Genomic DNA, 27,438 nt, shown 5'->3' with positions numbered 1-27,438 from the left:
ACAAATGACTGAGGTCTGGTCACTGGGACAATGCCTCAAGGAGGAGGAGGGGAGAGATCTGAGAGCTGTGTTGGGAGCCCAGAGGCCCCATCTGAGAGCATGTGTCTCACTTACCTGGAAGAAAGGGAATGATCCGCTGTTTGGGGTCCTTCTGTCCTCCTTCCATGGGAAATTTGTCCAACATCTGCATCTAAATGGGGAGAATAACAAAAAAATATGATAAATGCATCTCTGATGTTTTAAAGGAATTATGTGAACTGTGTGATTCGATATATAAAAGCTCACTTTGTTCAGCTTTTCAGAAACCCAAACTAATGGGGAAGCCAGTGTCAACTGGACCTAGGATATCCATGTAAACAATTCCCTAGGTCCACAGCTGCCAGACTAGTGAAGGCTCAGAGCTGGGAGGGACCATTCTCAGTTTCCCCGGGCGCTCCAGCCACAGGACCTGAAGCGTGAACAACACCCCCAGAGCCCCCAGAATTCCACAGATGGCAGGTCATCCTGTCTCCTAAGAACTGCCAGGCTGTGTTCAGGAACAAACTATGGAGACTCAATTAATCTGGTTAGGTCTATACCTGCGAGATCATGACTCGCCCCTGCCCCACTAAGAATTCCCCAGGCTGGCTCAGCTCCATGCCTGGCTCTGTGTCAGGCACATGGGGTGCAGCGATGAAAAGATTCAGTGTCTAGAGAGAGACTGAAAAGTAAAATGGTCATTGCAGGGTGGTGTAGGAAGCACCTAGAGAGGTAGGTGCAGGCTTGCTGTGGGGCTAGAGGAAGCACAGGGATGGGGCACCCAAAACGAAAACCTTTCATGTTTTCTGATAACATTAAATGCCTCTCTGACATTTTAAGGAATAAATGTGAAGTATCTGACTGGATATACAAAATCACCAGGATCTGCTACTTGTGGTCGGGGGAAGTGACATACCTCGGGTCTCATCCTTAGTTGGCCATAATGATACCAACTGCCAACATGGCTTTACAGATTAAAGCTGGGCTGTGTGGTCATTAATGCTGTCACCAGATTTCTGGTTCTTCTCCTGAGCGCTTGGTAGATTTGTACGTCCCCACCCCCTTGAAGTGGGAGACGTGGCCAATTAAATGTGAGCAGGAGAGACATGGCTCACTTTGGGGTGGAAGAGTTAGGAGTGGTGCTTGATTCACCACTCTTCATTTCCATCTGCCACGTGATGGCCATGCTCCAGAGTGTGGCTTCTCTGCCAGCAAGGGTCCAGAGCCCCCAACAACCTCTGATGGACATGTAGCCTGAGTGAGAAATAAACCCTGTGTACAGTGAGGCTAGTTGTCATAGCAGCATATCGTAACCCATCCTGATTAGTATATGGGCCCAGGATTCAAGCAGAAGAAAAGGGAGTCCTGATCCTCCTGAAGTGACGGCTGAATGTGAGAGGCCTGCCCATCATTTTACCTCAAGGAGACAGTCACCCTGGCACTCAAGATGTGTCCCTCTGGATGTGGAGAAAAGGGAACCCTTGTGCCCTGTTGGTGGGAATGTAAATTGATGCAGCCACCATGGAAGACAGAATGGAGGTTCCTCAAGAATCTAAAAATAGAACTACCATATGATCCAGCAATCCCACTCCTGGGTATATATTGAAGAAGATACATGCACCCCAACGTTCATAGCAGCACTATTTACAATAGCGAAGACATGCAAGCAATGCAAATGCCCATCAATAGACAACTGGATTAAGAAGCAATAAAAATAAAAACAAATTTACGAGAGAGAAAAAAAAAGATGTGGTGTGTGTGTGTATACACATATACGTATACACACACACACACACACACACATACACACATACAATGGAATATTACTCAGCCATAAAGAATGAAATTCTGCCATCTGCAGCAGCATGGATGCACCTAGAGAATATTATGCTTAGTGAAATAAGTCAGAGAAAGACAAATACTGTATGATATCACTTATATGTGGAATCTAAAAAATAATACAAATGAATGTTTATGCAAAACAGAAACAGACTCACAGACATAGAAAACAAACTTGTAGTTACCAAAGGCGAAAGGGAAGGGAGGAGGGACAAATTAGGGGTATAGGATTAACAGATAGTAACTACTGTGTATAAAATAGATAAGGAACAAGGATATACTGTACAGCACAGGGAATTATAGCCATTATCTTGCAATAACCTATAGTGGAGTATAATCTACAAAAATACTGAATCACTATGTTATACACCTAAAACTAACATAACATTGTAAATCAGCTATACTTCAATTAAAAAAAAAAAAAGATGTATCCCTCTGATAGCATAAAAGCAGCTTTGAATAGCTTGGAGAAATAAGCACAGCTATGGTGTAGGGGGAGGGAGGAGAGACCTGAAGTGGGAGAGAAGAGAAACAAGTTTACATGCCAAGCACAGGTTAGATTCTTTAGACACATCCTCTCACGAAATCTGCAGAATACCCCTTCAAGGTGGACATTATTATCCAGGGAACTGAAGTCCAGAGGAGTGAAGAAATCTGCAATGGGCCTGCAGCCAGCAAGGGGCAGGGCCAGAGACAGAAGCCCACGGCTTCTCTGCCATTGCATCACTCGCCTCTGAGATGCTACGAAGGCAATTAGAAAGGATTGCTCCCCAGCGCTCAGGAAACAGGGCCATTTATCCAGGCTGGAGCTCCCTGCCTCCTTAGCACTGTTTTATGTGACACCCCTGCGTAGGAGGGTCAGACTCAGCTTAGCTGGCAACCCTAAAGGGCTGCCCATGAGGCTGTGGTTTTATTTGTGATTTCCAACTGGCCCCTATTCTGTGCTGTGCGGTGATGGGGAAATGCTTGGTTCACCATCATTCAGCAGCTGGTGAGGCCACAGTGGGCCTTGCTGGAAAGGGAGGCTTCCCTTTTTGAATCCAGGAGCTTTTCAATGCTGGCGCATAGTAGGCACTCAATAAAAATTGGCTAAACCAATGAATGCACCTGAGTGAAATTTGGGGGTGGAGGCAGCTTCAGATGTTTGCTGAGTACCTCCGATTAATAATATTCACGTTACTAATATTAAATAATAATTAGTAACCACTACTAACTGGTTTGACTGTTTACAGTTAATCCTTCTCAGACATATGATTTTATCTGTCCTTCATAATAATCCTGTGAAAGCAATGAACAACCCCCATGTCACAGAGGGAGAGACTGGGGAGCAGGACACAATGAACTGCTTGAGGTCACACAGCTAAGTGGTAGTCCAGCCAGTTCAAGTATCTTAATCTAAACCCCATTCTTATCCCCTAAGATCACTCTCTTAGGCAGCTTCGGAGTGTCACATGAGCATGAAAAATCAGCCTGAGACCAGGTAAATTTCATATTCCATGCACAGGCAAACAGCATGCTTCTTTTTTTAAAAGCAGGGTGATTAATCAATCTTAGCTGCAGCATCGTTTTAGAGATTTATAGGTTTGGCCTAACACTACCTTCTTTTGTCCTTCTCAATTTTATTTGTGAAGACAATGTTGGAACACCAATCAGGGGCACTATTTTTTTTTTAAAGGTATACCCCAGTCATCTGTCCACTGTACCCCGCTTATATGCGCTCTCCCGGGTTCCTGTTGAGCCCCTATCTGAATGTGCACACACCGGCTAAAGAAGCCCTGCCCAGCACTGTATTTCCCTGTGGTCTTCACAGCTCTGTCTTAGAGAGCTACTCTCTCACCCTGTGTCCTCACTTGCTTCTATCCAGATAAGCGGAGCTCAAAGAGCTGAAGTGTCTCCCCAAGTGTTATTAATTTGAGGCAGCAGACCTGGGTTTAATGTTGCAAACTCTAACCACAGACATTATCCCTGGGGACCAGGCAGCCCTGGGGTTTAATCCTAATGATTCCTCATGCCAGCTGTGTGTCCTTGGTGAGAGACCTCGCCTGATGAGTCTGATTCACCACCTGCAGAACGACAGACACAGCCTGCCGGGCAGCGTGGTTGTGTAAATGAATGCTGTACGTGAACTGTATGTGGGGATGCCCTGGGTGCTCAACAAGAAATGCCCCCTCCTTGCACTCTGCCCACAATGAATGTTATTCTGAGAATTATTGGGGAAAAATTTTCAGTATTTAATGAGACTGCGTGTGTGTTTTCGTGTTGAGTATACATAACATAAAATCAATCATTTCAACCATTTGAAGTGTACAATTTAGCGGCATTAAGTACACTGTTGTGAGACCATCACCACCCTCCATCTCCAGAACCTCTACATCATCCCACACTGAAACTCTATATCCATTAAACACTAACTCCCCATTCCTCTCCTCCAGCCCTTGGCAACCACCATCCTACTTTCTATCTCTATAAATCTGACTATTCTTGGCACTGCATATAAGTATTTGTCCTTTGTGTATGGCTTATTTCACTTAGAATAATGTCTTTAAGGTTCATCCGTTTCATAATACGTGCTGGAATTTCCTTCTTATTTATTTATTCATTCATTCACGCATTCATTTATTTATTTATGGCTGTGTTGGGTCTTCGTTTCTGTGCAAGGGCTTTCTCTAGTTGCGGCGAGCGGGGGCCACTCTTCATCGCGGTGCACGGGCCTCTCACTGTCGCGGCCTCTCTTGTTGCGGAGCACAGGCTCCAGACGCGCAGGCTCAGTAGTCGTGGCTCACGGGCCCAGTTGCTCCGCGGCATGTGGGATCTTCCCAGACCAGGGCTCGAACCCGTGTCCCCTGCATTGGCAGGCAGATTCTCAACCACTGCGCCACCAGGGAAGCCCCTCCTTCCTTTTGAAGGCTGAATAATATTCCACAATGAGGCTGTGTTTTAAGGTTGGTAAAATTCCTCCGACTACCCAGTCTCCTCAGTGGCCAGAGCTGGCACTTCCAATAGAACTTTCTACGATGATGGAGATATTCTATATCTGTGCTGTCCCTTATGGCAGCCACCAGCTCTGGACGGCTACTGAGCACTTGAAATGTGGCTCCTGCGACTGAGGAGCTGAAGTTTTAATTTTATTTAATTTTAATTAACTTAAATGTACATTTAAATAGCCTCACGTGACTAGCGGCACAGGGCTGGACTCATTCTCCTCTTTTAGCCATATCTAGCTTTATTTCATTTTATCATCCCGTCAATGGTAACTGCAATCTGTATGACTGCTATTCGCAAGGACAGGTGATCAGAGGCCTGAGAGCTATTTTGTTTTTGGTCTTAGCATGTCTGGGTTCACAGGCCAAAAGCTGCTTCTATCCGAGGAACTGTCACACTTGGCAACCACAGGCTTTGAAACAGACATGGGTGGCATTCCAGACCCTCTTTAGGGACCCCCAGACCCGGGATGTCTGCAGCAGCAGGACCAGAGGCATGCCGGGCAAAGTCCAACTGCAGACGGTATCCTTGGAAACTGGAAAGTCCACACCCCTCCCCCCAGATAATAAAAGGAAGTTGGGCTGAGGGTGCAGAGGACTGAAAATTGAGGAGGAAAGTGAGTCAGTCTTGGGGGGTAGGAAGGGAGGGGGAGCCACGTCAAGCTGCCACATCACAAGGGGAACGAGAGAACACTCCATCAGCAGTTTTTAAGACACAGCTTGTGGTGGAGGGAGAGGAGACAGGCTGTCCAAGGAAAATACCGTGGAGGCTGGCGTGGAGGTCCACACGTGGTTCGTGTTAGCGGCAGGCTGGACTTGGAGAGGTTTCCTCCCTCACTGTGACAAAGGCCCCGCATCCCAGAAGAGCAAGAGCAGGCAGTGCAGAAGGGCCGGGGTGACCATCGTGGGCAGCTGCAGACTGGCAGGGAGTCACGTGGTTCTCAGAGCAGGACACGACAACATACCTGGGCCTGCTCTACAGCACATGGTTGGCTGTCTTTGGGGACTCTGTCCCCTCGATGAGCTGCTTTGTCTAAATGTCGGCATGCCCCTGGACATGCCCCTTGGAGCCTGCCGCCCGCCCCTCCTTGTCCGTCCACTTCTTTCCTGCTTGCTGTCCCTCCCAGTCAGGGCAGCATGTTCTCAGCCCGCCCCCCTTACTGGGCTGCCCGGTGGCCTGCCCCGCCCCCCTCACTGGTACGTGGTAGGCACTTGGGATATATTTATGCAAAGAATGAATGAATCAATGGATGAACAAATGAATGAAAAAGTGGTTAACTGCTTTGGTCAGCCATTGTCTAGGAGAGGAGAAATTATGTTCCAGGTGGCGGCAGCAGGACCTGCATTGGGCCTTAGACGCGATTGACCAACACACCTTGCCTCTTTCTGTTTTCCAAATAAAGAATTGCAAAAAAAAAAAAAAAAAGAATTGCAGTTGGCCCCTCCATATCCTTGGGTTCCATATCTGCAGATTCAACCAATGGCAGATCAAAAATATTCGAGGGGGAGAAAACTTCCAGAAAGTTCCAAAGAAGCAAAACTTGATTCTGCCATGGCTGGCAACTATTTACATAGAATTTACCTTGTATTTACATAGCATTTATATCGTATTAGGTATTATAAGTAACCTAGAGATGATTTAAAGTATACAGGAGGATGATATAAGCAAATACTACGCCATTTAACATGAGGGACTTGAGTGTCGTCAGATTTTGGTATCTGTTGGGCGGGGGGCATGAAGGGGGTGGTGCTGGAACCAATTCCCCCAGGGATACCAAGGGATGACTGTGCTGTGTGAAAAAAAGGCAGCTACCATATTTTCTCAGCTCTATACCATCAATATGGCAATGGCTTTTCAGATGGAAGGGAACAAATATTCCATTAAGCGTATAAAACATGTGGGAGGCATACCCCAATTTCAGAAGATAATGTCTGGGGAAAAGAGTGTGTCTCAGGGTCCAGCAAAGGCAGTATTTGGGTACAGATGGTTGGTGGAATCCTAGGCCAGGTGTTGACTAGGAGCTCGCTGGGATGTCTTCCCAGCTGGGCAAGGCCCGCCTAGGGAGCGAGAACTTCAGCCCCACCCCTCCTACACCTGCTCCCAGAAAAGACGGGAGAATATACTCCTTTCCCCTTGGCTTCTGCGGTGGAGCCTGGGGGCTTCTGGGCAGACAGTCCCCAAAGCTCATTAAGTGCATCTGGGGCTACCAAACTCTCAGAAGGGGGACAGGCCAGTTCTATCTCAACAGAAACTGGAAACAAACGATGTTTGCTGTGTGACCTGGGACAGCCTCTCCTGTCTCCGGATCTCGGTTCCCTTCTCTGGGGAAAAAAAGAGGCACAGATCAAGATGCCGCCTCTGGCTTGCCTTCAGCTCTGTGATGTGCTGCATTTGGGAAACGGATCCCCCGGAAAGCCCCCGTGCCTGGAAGCAGTCCCCTAAGCATGGAGTGTTCCTGCTTACAGGACACATGTCATTGGTGCTCCTCTCGAGAACTCCCTGCCGGGCAGGGTGACCCAGCTGGCTCTGTGCATCCCCCTCATGCCACCCCCGCTGTCGGAATTCTGCAAGATGCCCAGCTCATGGTCCTGCTCTCTCACACTTCTGCACCTTTGCACACATGGTTTCCTCTGTGTGGGATGCCCTCCCCCATCCTGTCAGTGGGGCAACTCCTTACTCATTATCAAGACCCTGCTCAGATGTCACCTCCTCCAGGAAGCAAGGCCTGCCTGAGTTCCCTGGCTGGCACAGAGGACACTCTTTGAACTCTTGCAAACATTTCACTGTGCCCTCTGTGAGGGAAGCCCTGGCTCCAGGGATGACCATGAACCTCGGCCTGGGGGATGCAATGAACTAGTGGGAAAACTCAGAGGGCAAAGGTCACATGGCACAGGGTGAAGCGGACCCGTCACGCATCCGAGGCGTGTCTGTGCAGGGCTCGTGTTCAGCTCAGAGCAGTCCTCTGCAGGATAGACTATGCCTGCATCTCACAGGGAGGTGCCGAATGGGCCTTCAGAGGGCAGCTGTCTTCAGAGGACAGAACTCTAAGAGTAGACAGATTCGAAGGCAATCCTGGACCTCCGGGAGGCAGGAGCACAGGCTTCAGACTCAACCACACCTGGGCCTGAGTCCAGCCATGCTCCTTATTAGGCACGTGACTCTGCCTCTCTGAGCTTCCCTTCCCCCATCTGTGACGTGGACACAACACTGACTTCATGCCTGTAAGTGAGGACTAAATGCGACGGCGTATAAATGGACGTCTAGTGCATTTTAGTAAACAGTCGCCGATATTGTTATGATGTCATTCAACCAGCCACATTTCCGCTAGGCGCTGCCCTCAGCTCTCCAGGCATTCCTGTCCCCGCCCAGTGCCCTGTTCGGAGGCCAGCTCCCTCTGTTACCCTCTGATGGACTCTCCAGAGTGTGCCCAGATGAGGGCAGAAAGGGAGGTTCAGAGAGGCTGAGGGCCCTGCCCAAGGTCACACAGCCAGTCAGGCAGAGGGCTGGGACCTGACACCAGGTCTTCCCACTCCAAGCCCAGGGCTCTACCGCCTGCGCCCTCACGTGAGTGAGACACGTCGCCAGATGTTAACCAGTAGTGGTGGGCATGACTATCAGAGTCCAGCTTTCCTGAGACAAGGGAGTTGGGAAATCATATCAGAAGGTGATCTGTCAGAAAGGGGACCTTTTTGCTGGTGACTGTGAGTTTCTTTTCCCATGAAGGAGCCTGAGTCATGCTCCTTCCTTCTACCCCAGCGGCCTCTCTGCAGACTGTTTCCTCTGCCTGAGTGTCCTGCCCCCACCAGAGGGGACATTTACTTTTTTGTCATTTACAGGTTATTTTCCCTTCTTCGGCAGCACGTCTCTGATTTCCTCTGGGGAATCTTCTACTCCTCTATTAGTCAGCATGGATGTGATGCTGATTCTACTCCAGTTCCTGGGCTGGCCCTGACTGGCCTGGCCATTACCCAAGATGAACCAATGAGACTTGTGCTGAAACCGTTGGGGTGTTCTCTTGTTCCCTGAAGTCACTGAGCTGACCGCTGGATACAGCTGGCTGGGAGCTGTGGCTGCCACCATACCAGACAACACCCTGCCTGGACACAGAGGAGACCAAGAAATGGAGAAAGGCAGGTCCTGGTTGACCCTGTGGCCCCTAGATCCAGCCATACCTGAAGCCAAGTACCCTTAGTCTTCTCAGTTCCATTTAGCTAATCAATGTAATTTTTGAATAATCCATATGGACTGGGTTTCTGTCATCTGCAACTAAAACACTTCTGACTAAAACAAGGTCTCATGGCCAGGAAGTGGCAGCATTTGGATAAAAGCCCAGGGCCTTAACCATTCTATTAAACTGGCATCACCGCCTGCTCTAATCTTCATGCCAGTTCCTAGCAGCAACTCACGCCTATCAATAATCCCAACAGCTGACATTAGCTCAGGGCTCGACAGCCCAGAAACTGCTCTCACACACATCATCACTTTTTTACAAAAAGAAATTGAGATCTACTTCACATACCATAAAATGCACCCTTTTAAAGTGTTCAATTCAGTGGGTTTTAGTATATTCCCAAGGTTGTGCAACCATGACCACTATCTAATTCCAGAACATTTTCATCACCCTAAAAAGACACCCAGTTCCCATTAACAGTCTCTCCTCCTTTCTCCCTCCCCCCAGCTCCTGGCAACCACTAATCTGCTTTCTGTCTCTATGGATTTGCCTCTTCCGGACACACATCATCACTTTTAACTCCAAAGGAGCCTTGTGAAGTAGCCACTTGTAAGAGCAGCACTGCACAGCAGAGTGACCAAGACTGTGGACCCTGGTGTTGCCTGCCCAGCTTCAAATCCGAGTTCTAATGCTCATGGGCTGTGTGACCTTGGGCAAATGACTTAACCTTTCTGAGCCTGGGTTTCTTCATCTGTATCATTTGATAAGCTTGACATGAGGATTAAATGAGTCACTACATCTTGATGCTGAGCAGGCAGTACCTCAGGAATGCCAGCTGTTTCCTTATCATCACCCCCATGCTACCGATGAAGAAATCACAATCAGGCACAGAGGGGTTAAGGGGTGTGCCCACGGCCACACAGAACAGGTGGCTGGGCCCCAAGTCTCCTGACTGAGTCGTCTGCTGTTTCCATTACGCCACACTGGCCGAGCTGTTCCTCCACGAAAGCTTGACCCTCCCCATACTCTGAGCCAAGTTACTGCTGCAAAAGCCAAGGCTACTCGCCAGACAGGGAGGGAGGGGAGGGGGGAATCATGAAATCATCCAACTTCAGGGTGTCGCAGCCCCACGCGGGCCGGCCTCCTTGCCTGGTCCCTGGGATCAGCCCCTTCTTCCAGCTTCCCTCTCTCAGGTGCAGGGCTGGGGGGCGGGGCAGGCCATTTCCAGGACAGCAGGACCCTCTGGAATTCCAGGACTCTCCCACTCCAGTTGCCCATCTGGGACTCTTTAAAGCTGGCTTAAGCCCTGTCTTTAGAAGACTTTGTTACAGGAGGGGAGTCTAAGGCAGCTATTTATGTTGCAGCAAACCTCCAATTCTTACTAATTATGCTGGGGTTGGAGGGAAGGAAACCTCGCTTTTAAGTTCTGGTAGAAATAAGAAAGTTGAGTTAGAGCAGGAGAGTGGAGGGAATGCAGGCTTCAGACCAGGATGCCTTGTGATCCAACCCTGGCTCAAAAACGTTCCCAAACAATGTCACCTTGGGCAAATCCCATGTGAGCAGAGCGACAGCAGATGACAGCTAACGCTTACTGAGCAAGGCACACACAACTGACTGAACTGTCACGACAGATGTGAGCAAAGTGCTTTCATTCTTAATACAGTATGTGGATGGGGAAACTGAGGCTCAGAAACATACAGCAGTGACACTGAGCTGAGACCTGAAAACACAAAGCTGAGATGTGAGTGAACCCAGGTTTGCCTAACCCCAGAAGTCAAGGTCTGAAGCCCTGGGCGAGGCTGGAATAGGGAACTCGGTAACACAGTCAACTTCTCCACACACTGCCTGGCCCACAGGCTGCCAAAGGGCAGCAGTGAACATTTCTATCCGTGCCACCAGGGCCTCCTGCCCACCCTCTTCTCATTGAACCTCCTCCTCTAGATGATGCTGTCCCACCCGCCCCACCCCTCTGGCCACAGCTAGCAGGCTCGGGGGTTGGACTCTGGCCCAGGATGCTGACACTCAGATGCTCTCTCCCAGAGATTGGAGCCGAACCCACCAACTCCAGTGCCTCGACACAGGGAAGGGCATTTCAACTTGGGGACTGAAGGTGTTGTTTGGGGGATGCGGGCCAAAGGGCCAGCGGAAGAAGCTGGTCCAGAGGGGCTGGCGGGAAAGGGAGTAGGTTCGATGGGAGAGCTTGTGGCCACGTGACACACAGCCCGGGAGCTGCCAGGCTTCCGGTGGGTCATTCTGTTGCTGGTTCCGGGCCCCTGTGAGGCCGGCTGTACTCCTGGCTCTGGTTTCCATCTGGTTTCTGCCTAAGCTAGCTGAGTGGGTGTCTGCTCTGTGGATGCCAATAATCCCTAGGCTAGCAATCACCCACGTCACTCATCTCTGCCCCCTCTGTTCCTTCTTGGAAGCATCAGGCAGGCAAGAGGCCTCTGAAGGCAAAAATATAGGTAGCACCGCCGCCCGTGTAACATAGACCCTCGGTGCACGAAAAATCAGTCTAGCAACTTGCAAAATATTTACCCAACACCCACGCTCTAAAGACCTGCCGAAATGGATCTACATAAATCACCCTTGCGTCTGGGCAAGAGGGTGTGGATCTCTGTCTTTCTCACGCAGGACCACGTTCGGAGGTGCTGGGAATTACTGCTATCATCTTTCCTGCCTTTCCTCCAGGGTCAGCCCTTCCCCCGCCCATGCCCGTGTCTGCTCCTGCCAAGTCCCTTTTAGATGGTATCTTAACATCTTTACCATAGAGCCTCTTTGAGTATTGACATTTGGTACATGTTTGCTGCGGACCAGAAGAAAAATATCACTTGTATATGATACTGTTTGGTTTGTTGCATAGTGAACACAAAACATCACTTATGAGTTCATTACATATTAAGTAATTAGGTAACTGGTGTCAACTGCTGTCCAGTATGCAATGACTCTTGGCAATTTATAATGTAGATTGTTTGGTGATACTGGGGAAACAGGTTAGGAGCACATTATTATCTCCCCTCCCCCTTTTAAAATATTGGAACACAGGCTCTGAAAATTCTCTATTTGACATTTTTAGGAACAGATTAGGTCTGTTCAACCAAGGATGGCGGTGGTTAATGTCACCTCCAGAGAGAACATGGAAGGCAGAAAGACAGGCTGGTGCGTGGAGGACCCGGGCTGTCTCCTGATGTCCCCACAATGCCTTCTCTACATCTGATCACAGCTGTTCTCTCCAGGTCTCAGTCCCCACCCCCATGACTGAGAGGCAGAGCAGGAACCGGATAAGCCCACTGGCCATCACATTCCTCAACCATACTGACTGGCTTCGAGATGAGCCTATGAAACACAACACTGTGTTTGCTGGGACTTCTGCAAAGTGACCTTTCACTCTTTCCTGCTAAGTGTGAGCCCAGAGCATTTCGCAACCACGTGGGATCTGAGGATAAAGGCAACATCAGGGAACTGGGAATTCAGAACAAGAGGAAGAAGCTGGGTGAGAGGACACAGAGGGGAACCCTGTATCAAGCTGCACCTGAAGCCTGCCAGTTTCCTTCTCCCAGGACCTTCTGTCACACCAGCCCCCTAAATCCCCCCATCTACGTAGGCCAGTTTGAGCTGGGTTTCTGTCCCTTGCAACCAAAGGATCCTAACCGGTACACAGAGGGAAAGAAGACAGTCATCTCGATGAGGCCTTACATTGGCCTGCGAGGTATGTGAGCCCCTCACCAAGTGGCAGTGAACACTCATGGATTCAGGAAGCCGGGCAAGTTCCCATCTCCTCCTGAGGTCTGTGTTTTCTAAAGAACTTTGTTCCATCATATCAGGCACTGTGACTTTTCATGACACACTTGCTTTGAGTTGCTGGCCTTTGGTGACGTCAGGATAATGCTGCTGACCCATGGATTCGAGATCTTTTACCCGACTGGGGAGGGGCTCACGCAGAGCCGTCCACATAGGCTCCCTGTGAGCCTGGTGGTGCTCAGGGGGGTTATAGGTCATTCCTTCGTTCGTTCGTTCGTTCATTCATTCATTCACTCACCAAACATTGACTGGATACATACAGTGTCCTTGAATAAAACATGAAGGAAAGAGAGGCTAATGAAGATGTGGTTCCTGCCCATGAGAGTCCTAGTTTAGAGGGGGACAGGCGGACAACTTCAATACAGAGTCAGGACAGAGGGATACAGAGCTGTGGGGTGCAGAAGAGGTGGCCTTCGCTGGCCAGGGAATGAAGTCAGACCAGGCTTCCCAGAGGATGAGACAACGAGGGGGCTGGAGGGTGCAGGAGGTGTTCCAGGTGAGGAAGAGCTAATGCAAAGGCCTCAGAGGAGAGGAGAAGGTGAGCATGGTGCCCTCAGAGCACGGCAGGCATTTTAGGAGCTGAGCAAGGAGCCTGATGGGGAGGGGAGGCCAAGGTGAGGCAACAGACGTGGGTCTGTCTTGAGAGCAGAACAGGGCCACGAGGTCTGAACACACTCAACAACTGAACTCACCAGCAAACACGATTACACAAGTTCAAGATCTGCACTTCAAAGCCAACAGAAACGATCTCCAGATTAGCCTCCGTTCTAGAGCAGTCAACAGGAGCCTTTCTTTTATTTGGAAAATATTGAATATCAAAGCATAAAGCAATACAGCCCATTACTTATGTCCCCAAAGTGATGAACCCTTTTTTGAAAAATATAGAACGCTCCTCAAATTTGCATGTCACCCCTGCACAGGGGCCAGGCTAATCTTCTCTACATCATTCCAATTTTAGTATATGTGCTGCTGAGGTAAGTGCATAGACATCATTTTAAACAAGAACACTGTGGCTCTGAAGTCAAAGTGGAAAGTAAGTCCAAATAAACTCTTTCCCACCTTGCAGCTCACCGGAGACCCCAAATCCTTACCTGGAGATCAAAGAATTTGCTGTAGCGCCGATAAATGGCCTCCGTGGAGCCGCTGGACCACGTGACACGGATGATGTAGACCTGCAGAGAGGGATGGAGACAGGCGTTAACACCAAGGGGGTCTTTCCATCTCCAGGACTCAAGACCAAAGCAGTTCAGAGTCAGAAAGACCTGGGTTTGAATCTCAGCTCTGCCCGTGACCAGCTGTATGACTTGGACGGGTTACTTGCTCTCTCTGAGCCCCAGCTTCCTCTTCAATAAAATGGGTCGAATAACCCCACCTCTGAGAGTTGTGCAAAGGATTACATGAACTCAAGTATAGGAAAGCATAAGCACCCTGCTCATCTCTGGAGATGCTGTTACTTTCGTGATTTCTTACTCCCCACTCAATTCAGAGAGCCACGGGGCTGGCTATTTTGTCAGCATCATTCTTAAAACTTTGACTTGTCAGAAGTCACAGCAACCTGGGGCTCTTAGCTCTCTTGTATTTCTCATAAGCTAAGCCATCACGCCATTTTCTCCAGTTAGGGCCTGGGCTGAGTCATCTTTTCCCTCTGCATGACAGTTTCTCCATCTGTAAACTGGGTTAACAGCATCTGTTTCCGCTGCCTCCCAGGAGAGTGTGAGGATTCGATTAAGACGGAGGATGGAGAGCCACTTTATAAACCACAGGGCCATGTTTTCAACCTCTGTCACAAGTCACAGCACACACAGAAAATAATACATTGACAACAAATTCGGGCAAACCAAGGTGGCAGCAGGAGGTCACAGCATCTGGCTGGGGGCTCTGGTGGCCCTGGACACCACCTGGATACTCAAGGGATATAGGGTCAGCACATCCATTCCTGGCTTGCACAAATTATCTGTGGTTACAGGGTAATTTTGACACTTAAAACATACATATGTGAAAGCTGTCTGGAAACAGAGAAATGCTGTATAAACACGAGGGGCTAGGTGTCATTAAAGAGGCCATGGCGGTACACAGGCAGGGCCCCTGCCTCTGTGAGTGGAGGGTGAGCTGGGGAGACAGCACGTGCATAAGTGAAGATAAGTAACATGTGCGCAGTGGACGTCTGTTATTTTTTGCCTGGTACTGATTAACCTTTCTTTCAACCAGAGTGCCTTGACTTCTCTCTTGGGAGCCTCCTTCCCTACCTCAACACAGTCCCTTAGACACCAAGGTGGGTACCACTGTCCACAGTGATTGGTTGAGAAGTGAGCACATGACCCATGCCGGGCCAATCAGAGCCAGTAAGAATCAGCCCCGGGACTTCTGCTCTGACCCCTGAGAAAGATAAGCTCTCTTTCTTTGAGGTTGCTAGGCTGTTAGGATGCAACATGGAGATGCCAGGGGGCCATCTCATCATCGCTTGGGAGGAGCCTGCCTGAGAATGAGGCCAGTATCAGTAGATTCCTGATGACACAGTCTGACCCTTAGGTCCAGCTTTGCCTGTAGCTCAATCTACTCCTTGTCTGTCCAGTTTCCTGAGCCAGTAAATCCTGGGCCACACCCACACTCTGGGATTATTTTTGAAGCCAGTTTAAGTTGGTTTCTGACACATGTAATTTAGCCCTGACGGATGCAGGAAGGGGGGCGGGAGAGATCTCTGAAGCTTGAAGTCATCATGGTGTACCTTGAAGGACATGTAGATCTAGACAGCAGGAGAGGAAAGAAGAGACTGTCGATGGTGGGGGGTGATGGTGGAGCAAAGACAAGCTCAGGGAGTATGGGGGACCACGCCTAGCAGTGGTTTCCAAAGCAGTTTTAGACAAAGTCTCTTCCCAAATGAGTTCTCGCTAGGATACCTTCATTCAAAACAGGAAAAGGAGGAGCTATGGGGGGCCAGAGCCAGAGCCCATTGTGAACACCAGGGACTTATGGGAGAAGATTTTTCAGGTGAGAAGAGATGAAAAATGGAAAGACAAATCAAGACAAGATGGGAGGTGCCCTTGAATGCCCAGCTAAGGGGTTCACCAGGAACAACCACTCTAAATTCAACATCTATTTCATTTCAGTGAAGCAAGGCAGGAAGGAAGACATTTGGACTTTAGACTCACACAATTTCCTAATCCCCAGGGCCTCAGTTTCCATCTGTAAAATGGGGTCATCGAGCCCATCTTACATAGAATTGTGATGATTATCGGAGGTAAAGCTCTCAGCTCCTTGCCTGGCAGACAGGAAAAGTTCAAGAAATCTTAGTACCCTTCACTCTGAGTCCCCAGTGCCTACCCGGCACCAGTTCAGAAAGACAGACTATTTCAACACCAGGGATTCAGGTATCCCGCCTCTCCCCCCTTGTTTGTGCCCACTAGTCCTGGGTACCTCATAGAGCCAAAAGAGAGGGCAGGGCATCCTTTGGGAGGCAGAGTCACCCTGAAAAAGTGATTTTACGACAAAAAGAGCTGTCTCCAAAGCCACCTGAATAGTCATTAGTCTTATTAAAAAGAAAACAGGGGAATCCCTGGTGGCGCAGTGGTTAAAAATCTGCCTGCCAAAGCAGGGGACACGAGTTCGAGCCCTGGTCCAAGAAGATCCCACATGCCGTGGAGCAACTGAGCCCGTGCACCACAACTACTGAGCCCCCGTGAAACAACTACTGAAGCCCGCGCACCTAGAGCCCGTGCTCCGCAACAAGAGAAGCCACCGCAATGAGAAGCCCGTGCACCACAACCAAGAGTAGCCCCCGCTCACCACAACTAGAGAAAAGCCCACGCGCAGCAACGAAAAGAAAGAGAGACAGAGAGAGAAAGAAAGAAAGAAAACATCAATTCTGCTTAACCAAGACTCCAGCATGTCGATTTAGAATGGCTCCCGTTCATTCATTCACTCTACAACACTTATGAAACACCTCTTGTGTACCAGGCCCTCTGCTAGGTGCTGGGTTACAATGAGGAGCAGGACAGCCTCGGACCCTGCCCTTGGAGAGTGGGAAGATGGGCAATAAACCAGCAGATGAGGAAATACGTATATAATTTAAGTTACAGTAAGTGCTAGGAAGGACCCCAAAGCCTGCTGTGGTAGCGCAAGATGGGGATGGTGGCGATGGGTGTCCTTGGGAGGGAAGGTCCCTCTGAGGAAGCAGCCTTTGACCTGAGACCTGAAGGATGAGGAGCTGGCTTGGGGAAGAGCTGAGGAAAGTGTATTCCAGACAGAATGAAAAGTACAAATGAAGACACGAAGGCCGGAAAATGCTCGGAATATTTGAGGAACCGGAAGACCATTATGGCGGGACAGAGCTGTTAGGGAAGGGGATGTGGCCAGTGGGGGCAGCAGCTGCATCACGAGGGTCTTATAGGGCTTATAGGCCACGGTGAGGGATTTTTATTCTATTGAAGTTTTGAGGGGTGCAGGGGGCTGGGGAGGAGGCGTTTGACATAATTTAATGTATGTTTTAAAAAAATATCCATCTATATGCCTCTGGCTGCTGTGTAGAAAATGGTTTTGAAAAGGGGCAGGGAAACTAGCAAGGGGGCTTTTCCATATCTGAAAGGGACCACGGAACCCAGCCAACCCAATGGCCCCACCTTCCGGATGGGTAAATGGAGTCCCAGAAAATACCTTACCAAAGGTCCCCATCCTGGGGGATGTATAAACAAAGTCTGTATGACTATCTGCGAAGGACAATGCCAATGTGGATTAAAAACAAGAAAAAAATAAAATAAAAGATCATCAAAGATTTTAAAACCAACCCAAAGCATAAACCCATAAACAGAAAAAAAAAAAATTCTGCTTACATAATTCATTCTTGATCTCTTGTTTACAATTAAAAAAAAAATAAATTTATTTATTTAGTTAGTTATATTTATTTATTTATTTTTTTAGGTGTGTCACTCTATTTAGGTGTTCTTTCATTTCTGTCAGTAATATTTTGTGGTTTTCTTTTAATTTTTATAAAATTTTATTTATCCAGCATTTTAGAATTTTATTTATTTTTATATACAGCAGGTTCTTATTAGTTATCCATTTTATACATATTAGTGTATATATGTCAATCCCAATCTCCCAATATTTATTTATTTATTTACTTTTGGCTGAGTTGGGTCTTTGTTGCTGCACGTGGGCTTTCTCTAGTTGCAGCAAGCGGGGGTTACTCTTTGTTGCGGTGCGTGGGCTTCTTGTTGCAGTGGCTTCTCTTGTTGTGGAGCACGGGCTCTAGGCGTGCGGGCTTCAGTAGTTGTGGCTCGCGGGCTCTACAGCACAGGCTCAGTAGTTGTGGCGCATGGGCTTAGTTGCTCTGTGGCATGTGGGATCTTCCTGGACCAGGGCTCGACCCCATGTCCCCTGCATTGGCAGGCGGATTCTTAACCATTGTGCCACCAAGGAAGCCCTTGTTTACAATTTTTAAAGTTCTGTCCCTACGGTACAAGAACTCTGTAGCAGATCTAATTGGTTTATTGGAATCAACCTCTGAACACAATGTCTGCATTTTTAGGCACAGATCTAACTTTTTGATGAGAATTGTCACAATGTAGGGCTTTGGTCTTGCCCACGGTTTGGGGATTGGTGAAAGAGCCCATGCACTGGGTTCTAATGCCAGCCCTGCTGTTGGGTGAAACTCACAAGGTACCAATCTCTCTGGCCACAGTGTCCTTCTCTCTAACATGAGGACAACAATCTCCCCTGAGGACTCACTGCAATAACTAAGGTACACAGGGCTTTGCCCAATGCCCGGCACACATGAGCTGTGCAGTTCGTTTCTCCCTCATGGCAGGTATCCGGTATTCCTCCTTATCTGGTACCTCCTCTCTCCTTTTGGTAATAGCCCCTGATTTCCCTTGGAGGGTCACCTTTCTCCCTCCCCTAGTCTTTGTGATAGGGAGTATCATGTGTCCCAAGCCTGGCCATCCAGAATCTACCAGCCCATGATCCCAACAATGGTTCAGGGATGGGCACGTCACCCAAGCCAGGCTGCTGAGACTCAATTCTGAGACTTCGGATGGCATGATCAGGAAAGAGACCCTTTTCCCCACTGCAGTGGCGAGCTGGGAGAGCTCCACACCGTGATTTAAGACGTAGAAAGCACAGAAGCAAGCAGAGCTCAGAGGGAGAGAAAAGTGGCATGTCCTGTGACACTGCTTGAACCCCTGGACCCGGCATCCCGGACATTCCACACACACAAGCCCAAACCTTTTTTCTTATTTAAAGTCAGTATAAGTTAGTTTCTGTTACTTGCAACCAAAGCATTCCTAACACATCTGACCTTGGCTTTTGGATTATATCCCAAACCCAGTTAATACTCAAGGGCCTGGTGTTAAGGAATTAAAAGCAGACTTTTTCATAGCAGCATTAGTCACAATAGCCAAAAGGTAGAAACAACCCAAGCGCCCACTGATAGATGAATGGATAAGCAAAATGTGTAATATTACTCAGCCTTAAAAAAGGAAATTCTGACATATGCTACAACATGGATGAACCTTGAGGACATTATGCTAAGTGAAAAAGACCAGTCACAAAAAGACACATACTGTGTGATTCCACTTATACTAGGTAGTTAGAGTAGTCAAATTCATAGAGACAGAAAGTAGAATGGTGGTTGCCAGAGGCTGGGGAAAGGGGAGTGGGGAGTTAGTGCTTAATGGGTTTGGGAAGATGAAAAGAGTTGTGGAGATGGATGGTGGTGATGGCTGCACAACAATGTGAATGTACTTAACGCTACTGAACTGTACACTTAAAAATGGTTGAAATGGTAAAATTTATGCTATGTATATTTTATCACAGTTTAAATAAATAAGTAAATAAATAAATAAGCAGATTTCCTTCAGAGATTTACATAGTACATGTCATGCTCCCTGGAAATGACACTTAAAACTTTCTCCCTGGTGTAGCCCTCAAAACGCATGCTACATATCTGAAGAAGAACTTATATCCAGAATATATTTAAAAACAAAAAACAAAAAACACAACTCAACAGTAAGGAAACAACCAACTCAATTACATGATAGACAAAAGATCGGAATAGACACTTCATCAAAGAGGATATATGGGGACCTCCCTGGTGGCGCAGTGGTTAAGAATCAGCCTGCCAATACAGGGGACACGGGTTCAAGCCCTGGTCTGGGAAGATCCCACATGCCGCGGAGCAACTAAGCCTGTGTGCCACAACTACTGAGCCTGTGCTCTAGAGCCCGTGAGCCACAACTACTGAGCCCATGTGCCACAACTACTGAAGGCTGCGAACCTAGAGCCCGCGCACTGCAACAAAGAGCAGCCCCCGCTCGCCACAACTAGAGAAGCACCGCGTGCAGCAATGAAGACCCAACGCAGTCAAAAATAAAATAAATAGGACTTCCCTGGTGGTGCAGTGGTTGAGAATCTGCCTGCCAATGCAGGGGCCACGGGTTCGATCCCTGGTCCGGGAAGATCCCACATGCCTCTGAGCAACTAAGCCCGTGCACCACAACTACTGAGCCTGCGAGGCACAACTACTGAGCCTGTGAGGCACAACTACTGAGCCCACGTGCCACAACTACTGAAGCCCGTGCGCCTAGAGCTGGTGCTCTGCAACAACAGAAGCCACAGCGATGGGAAGTCCATGCACCGCAACGAAGAGTAGCCCCCTTCACCGCAACTAGAGAAAGCCCGCGTGCAGCAACGAAGACCCAACACAGCCAAAAATAAATAAATAAAATTTAAAAATAAATAAATAAAATAAATAAATAAATAAATAAATTTATTTAAAAAAAAGAGGATATATGGATGGCAAATAAGTGCATGAGAAGATATTCAACATCATTAGCCATTAGAGAAAGGCCAATTAAAACCATGATGAAGGATCACCACGCATCCATTAAAATGGCTAAGATAAAAAAAAATACTGACAAAAACAAGTGCTGACAAAAATGTGGGACCACTGGAACTCTCAGACATTGCTGGTGGGAAATCAAGATGTCACAGCCACTCTGGAAAGATCCTTGATGGATGCTGAACCACGGGGTGAAAGGTTGTTGGAGAAAAGGAGAGTCATACGGGGTGAAGATATCACCCCAGGGATTAGTCTCCCAGCAAAGGGAAAAATGTCCCTTCTCAATGGAGAGATCTGGCGACCACAACTGTAATAGGTGATCAAACCTAGCGTGACCAATAAGAGGGATAATTAGACCCCGAGGTGATGCAATAGGAAGTATACAAAACCTTCTGTCAAGTATTGTCACCAAAATATTTAACCTGAATCTCAAGTCTCTTGACCTAAGTTCCACTTCATAGGAAGTACAGGAGGGAGAAAAGCAAGCTAAATGACACGTAAGGAAACAATCAGATAAATCCAGAATGTGGGATGGTCTACAAGTCTACTCCTAGGGCATAGCTCAATTGCTACCTCCTCCAGAAAGCCCTCCCTGACTGCTCCCGCCCCACCAATATTAGGTTGGGTCTCTCTGGTGCATGTCCCCTTGGCACCTACTCCCCCATCACAAAGTCGACTACAATTTACAGCAACTGCTGACAGCAGGAACCATGCTTGTCTTGAACATACACTGAATGCTGTATGCTCAGCTCTGAGCACAATGGAAAATCTGTACTTTGTGGAAAAAAAATGAGGAAGACACGAAGATGCCAGGAGGTCAAGCCCTCTCTGGCTCCTGTCCTGCTTCACCACAACCCCTCCCTCTGGGAATGAGCAAGCACAGAGACCACACTGGTGTTCGAGGGCCATGGAGGAGGCCTTAAACCGGAATTAGCCACCAGCAAAATCCCTTCTTACACAACCTCAGCATCAGGGCCTGCGTGATTTGCAAAGTCTAGACTCCACAGGTCTGGGTTTCTCACAGGGCCTCTGTGTCAACAGGGCCAGAAGTCCTGGGTTTCTAAACTTCCTCTAAGTCAGCCACGCCAGGGTGCTTGGGGTCGAGGTGGGCAGATGACTGGGTCTTGCTCTCTCCCAAATCCTCGCGAGCTTGCAGGCCAGGCTAATACCTCCCACGTTGTCCTAGTGAGGGATGGAGGCTCAGAAGTGCAGTGACTTGCCTGAGGTCACAGGCTACACAGTGCAGAGCAAGGACTCTGACCCAGGTTACCTCTAACCCTGACGGCCTTGCTGCACTGGGGAATCATGCCCCCACCCAGCAGCTGGGCCACAGTTGGACCAAGGAGATGGCTGCTCATTTTTCTACCTCTTCCTCAGAGCCTGCTGGGAGGCTTTTGAGTTCAGGGCTTAAGAGGGCCTGGATTCACCCTCTGCCTGCATCTCAACTAGCTGCGTGGTCTTGGGAAAGCAGCTTTATCTCTCTGCGACACAGCTTCCTGCTCCGTAAAAAACGGGGATCGTGACAGCGTGATGATTAAATGAGAAAATGCATGGAGAGTGCTGAGCTTGGGGCCTGGCACACGGTAAATGTTCCATAAAGAGAAGCTATCATCCTCCTCCTCACTGTGAGCTAAACACAGCGACATAAAGCTGAGAGGACCTCGCCCCTGCTCGTTGTCTCTGCAGGTGAGCCTCCTGCAGCCCACCCTTCAGTCCCCATCTGTCCCCATCTCCCCCGGGCGCTGCCTCCTCCACTGTCTTCTCCAGGCCCCAGGGGCGTGCAGAGGGACTGCCCCTCCTGGGCCTGGGAACACAGGCCCAGCTCACCTGAGCCTGGGGCACAGGTCTCCCAGCTGCCGGGTGAGTCAGGGCCCTGATCCCTCCCCGTTGGTGTCTGGGGGGAAGACCCTGCCACCTCCCACCCCAACCCTTGGGCCTCAGCCTGAGTGCAGGGGAGCAAATGTTGGGCCACCACACACGTGAGCCTGCTTGGTGCCAGGGCTTTAGCAGCCCTGGCCTTCCCTCCTCTACCTGGGGGTGAGGACCATCCCAGGGAGTCCCAGGTCAGTCTGACTTGCCAGGAGCTGCCATAAAGAGGATGAGAAATCCCACGTATTCATAGATGGAATTAGGTGTCTTGTAGCCTGGGCCACAGTGACCCCTGTCTTCTGAGGACCACCCTGTCCCGGGGCCTCCAGAGGCCACTTTTCTTCAACTTAGACTGCTTTTGGAAGACAGAAAAGAAAAAAGCCCCCTGGCAGATGCCAAGAGTTCATCTGTGGACCCCCACCTCCATGAGAAGTACCACTTGTTCCATCTCACAGCCACAGCTGACCGGTCCAGGGATGGTCAGTTTCTCAGGAACCTGAAATCAGACCTGAATATATCGGCTCCATCCAAGAGGATGCTGCTGCAGCCAGAGCCACCTCCAGTTTGTGACAGACATTGGGTCTGCAGAGAGGGACGAACGAAGGAGAGGCAGAGAAGGGAGAGGCAGGGAGAGCCCTGCTTGGCTCCCGCCCACACTCCAGCTCCTGCTTCTAGGGCCCACCTGCCCACCCAGGGCCGCTATGACGCCGGGGCCTGGCCTTCTTGTTAATTTCCCTCTTAGCATGAAGAAGGTTTGTGTGCAATTAAAAGAATTCTGTGATACAGGGGAAAGTTCAGGCATTATCTTAGGTAAAAGAACAGTCTAAAACAACATAATCTAATCTCAAACAAATTATGTATACAGTATATAAGTGTATGTGTGTGCTTGTGTATATTTCATTTGTGTATTACATGAATGCGGACTTAGTGAACACAGAACCAAAGCTCCCAGGGGAAACGAGGGCTGGGATCCTGTGAGCCTCTGATCACAACATTTTCATCCACTGATCAATACACAGCCTTGCTGTATGTTTCTGTTTAATGACACCTTATTTAATGTATATTGTTGATTCATTAAGCTTGAACTCATGGCCAGTGGCACTGTAACTCATGCCTGAACGAAGCTTACCTAACACCTCCAAAAGGCACATCACAGCCTGAGCTTAGGAACACTAGACAGCCCTTTAGCACTACGCTTGAGGCCATGTTAAACAGCGAAATGACCAAAAAAAGCACAAGAATGTATACAATGTGGCAATAGAGACCATGAAAAAGACACTTGTTCAGAGTATAAGAGCTGGAACAAGAAGGCAGAGGTTGCCTTGTTCAACCCCAGCTGGGAACATGCACCTCAGGCCACACAGTTTTTGCTGCCACGCACATGCCCACATCTGCAAGCGACCGGGAAAACACTACAAGTACTGATGTCGGATTAGAAATAAATTTTAGCAAGTAGGCAAATTCCCAAATACGGAATCGGCAAATAATGTGGATTGACTATATTGTATATAAAGTGTGTGTGTATGTATATAAACCACTGATATATACATATATATATATAAACATGTATATATATGGTGTGCTCTGGGTTGGTAGGAATATGTTAAGACTTTAAAAATTCTCTTCTTGAAGCTTTCTTGTATTCTCCAGATTTTCTACTGTGTATTTTCTTTTATAATCAGAACGAAAAAGTCACTTTCCTAGGAGAACAGGAAGAAATGTGTCTGTGACACACTCTCTTGTCTGGAACACCAAGGTTGAACCCCATCTTCCCTCGCTATCTCGGCTCAGTCCTAGGGCCGTTCCTCTGGAACATCCTTCCAGATCACGGAGCACCTCCTGGGTGCAGGTACAGCCGACGACAGAGGTGGGAGTGTGGGATGGGAGGAAGCTGGGAGTCGGCAGAGGGTGTCTTAGCCCTGACCTCACTTTCTAAGTTCGGGAAAGTCTTTTGCCCCTTTGAGCCTTCGTGTTCTCTGAAAAATGGGGATAAGGACACTCATCCTTCCTACCTCACGGGCAAAGATCGAATGAGATATTTTTTTACAGCTCCAGAAATGGAATCTGTGTTGGTTAGAATCTCTGCTTGTGGCTGGGATTTGAGGGACGATGCCCCGTAAATGCTTCCTAACTCCTCCGCAGTCACCTCCTTTGGCAGGTCCAACCCAGCCCAATGCAGTGCAGGCTCCCAGTGCCCGGAGGGACCCCACTAGACACACAGAAATTTATGCTCCATTTCTAAGGTCAGGTCATCCATGAATAAAGACTGAAAACAGAACAAAGCTTAGAGGCCCTTGAACAACACCTGGAGCCAGGCCTGGGCACGGCTAAGTAACAGAAACAGGCGAGCTCCAGGCAGCTCTGCTTAACTGACACGCCTTATCCCTGCAGACCCACTGGCCCACACCTCTGCCCATGGCCGCAACTCTTGGAAAGGCCCCAGAACTCCATCGATAAGCCATCCCCAGGGCAGGATGATATGAAACAGCTGTTGCCCCACCTCGGGAGCACTGTGATCTCATATGCTTTCATCACGTGAACTAGAGAACATGAGAAGGTGTTTTTGCCCTGTGAATAAGATCCCTGAGGCACGGGGGAATGTCCTCCGATCTCACTTTGCTTTGCAAATCTCTGTGGTGGGGTTTCTAGGGCTGGCAAAGAATGTGGCTGTAATTCCCCACTGATATTAATTAGAAGGGGTGTGGCTTCTGCACTCGTCACATGACTAAGTGATTACATTTTGATCTGGGTTGCAGTGGCCAGAGGTTTAAATCTGGGGGAGGGTCTGGTCCAAGCGCTTTTCAAAGTGACGGTCTTTCCTTAGATCACTGTCTCAAGGTATGCCGGAGCTCGGGCACAGCAGCTGGTTTTAGGTGATTCAGGGCTCGGCACTAAACTGCAGGGAATCCCATAGTGAGAAAGTTAGTCTCTGCCATTCCCTTCCCGCCCTGACTGGCTCAGAAAGTTGGCAATAGTGGCTTTTCAACACCCCTTCCAACACTTGCTGGTCTCATTTCCTGAAGAAGGGACAGAAGACCTCAGGGCAGGCAACACTTGCCAGGAAGAACTTTAACACACTGATTTTCTTTTTCCTTTCTATTTCGTTTCCTTCTATTTCTAGCGAGGGCCGCTGGTTTTCCATTTATGGTGGACAGCTAAAGTTTCCCTTTAAAAATAATCGAAGTAAAAGAGTCAATTTGAAGAATACTGAATTAAGAATATATAGTACAGGGGGTTTGTGGCTATGCCAAACGTTGTGATGGTGCCGATAGGATGATCAACAATGAGGGCAGTGCTGTTTTAGTGAATTCCTTGCCATTCTCACTCTGTCTGGAGCTCTGTTGTTTACAGGCCAACAAGCCCACATTTCTCAAGCTGGAAGCCCTCTCCCGGCTCTACAGTGCTGGTGGGGAACCTGGAATGACCTGGGAGACCAAAGAAAACATCTAAAGAGAGGGCACCAGTGGGACAGAGAGAGTTGGGGCTGTTTTCCTGCAAGGGCTGTGAGAAAGGAACATCAGCAAGACAGAGCTCCGTGCTCCATTAGCAATGTCTGCCCTGGGCACCGGGGACTGGGAGGATGTGTACGGCACATCCCTGATTCTAGAGCAACCCCTCCATTTAACAAAGGGACCGGGGGGTGTAGCGACTTACTAAGGGTTCCACTCTTAGCTATGGACTCTTTCCACTTCCACGGCAGTATCCAAATTTCCTTGCAAGTTCCTCATGCCCCTCTGGGCCTCCTGCACAATGACTCCCCAAAAAGACTTTAAATCTGGAGAGTTCTTAGGTGATTAGGCCAGCGGTCAAATTGTCCTGCAAGAAGCCCCAGGCTCCTGGTGAGGTGGGTCGGTCTCTGGGTTCTCCATCCTGGTTTCCACTAGGCACTGCCACTTTTAGCTCTTCTATATATGGAAGAGGGTGTAACCTGGCAGCCTGCAGGCCCAATCGCCAGACCTTGTGGGTCCGCACTGCCACAAGGCAACCATCAGTGGAGACTTTAGACAGGGCCTGGGCTCCTCCATTGCCCACAGTCCTCCTTTGCCTGCTTCAAGCCAACAGCAGGGGGTTCCAAGACTTTAAAATATACAAAAACCCTGCTCTAGACCGTCCCTCATTTTATAGTTGGGGTTATGAGGTCAGAGAGGGGAAGGGACTTGCCAAGGCCACACAGCGTGCAAGGAGGAGAGTTGGAACCAGACCTAGGGCTCCTCCTGGGAGGTGCTGAGGATGCCGGAGTTCCACTCCAGAATGCTGTTTCTCAGACCTGAGAAACAGCAGAGCCCTTTTTAGACAGAGGGAGGAAAAACTCTGTCTCTCATGCAGCATACTGAGGGGCTACGGCTTCTGCTCACAGATCACACAGTTTCTGCAGCAAGTCCTTAGCCCAGGATAACTAAAGCTGTCCTGCACTGCAGCCAGAGCAACCTTCATTAAATACAAAAACACGTGCAGCCCTGAAATCAAGCAGCAGTGTTAGTTTCAAGATCTAGATGAACCCACTTCTTGCAGAGAGGGTTCCTGGGAATATGTCCGAGGGAGTCCAAGAGTCTATAAACCCTGGTTTAAGAAACCAACTTTAAAAGGTTAAGTGTGACCTCCCCGGCCACCCCAATAAAGCTCCCACACTGGCTGGGTTTCTGGGTTGGTGGTTCCTGGGAGCAGCTTGGTAATGACTGGCTGGGCTCCAGATCCACCTCATTGGCTATCTGCTGCCCAGGCTTAAGGTGGAGGACACAGGCTGGGGGTGGGGGGATAGGAGGGAGGGAGGGAGAGAAAGAGAGAAGGGTGGAGGAGAGTGGGAGTGAGCAAGGAGAGGGAGGAGAGTGAGGAGAGGGCAGAGGCAGTTGGATGGGCTCCACCGGCTTAACTAATGGGAAACATGATTCTGCTGTTCCCCGTGGAGACCACACGTTCCCTTTGGTTC

General features: G+C 48.9%; 1 protein-coding gene across 3 annotated transcripts in view; it reads right to left on the bottom strand.

The window, feature by feature from the left end:
- Nucleotides 1-27,438, bottom strand: part of SH3PXD2B (SH3 and PX domains 2B) — a 121,625-nt gene that overhangs the window by 76,059 nt on the left and 18,128 nt on the right. For all 3 annotated transcript variants that reach the window (XM_082456412.1, XM_082456411.1, XM_082456410.1), the window contains exons 2-3: nt 13,900-13,980; nt 115-190 (exon numbers count right to left, since the gene is read on the bottom strand). In XM_082456412.1, coding sequence (XP_082312538.1) covers nt 115-190; nt 13,900-13,980 — 157 coding nt within the window. The remainder of the gene's footprint in view (nt 1-114; nt 191-13,899; nt 13,981-27,438) is intronic.

Source organism: Balaenoptera physalus (assembly GCF_965194825.1).
Source record: "Balaenoptera physalus genome assembly, chromosome: 3".
In the NCBI taxonomy this organism is placed as follows: domain Eukaryota; kingdom Metazoa; phylum Chordata; class Mammalia; order Artiodactyla; family Balaenopteridae; genus Balaenoptera; species Balaenoptera physalus.
Note: the sequence above shows the minus strand (reverse complement) of the source record. Positions and strands in the feature narration are given on the sequence as shown.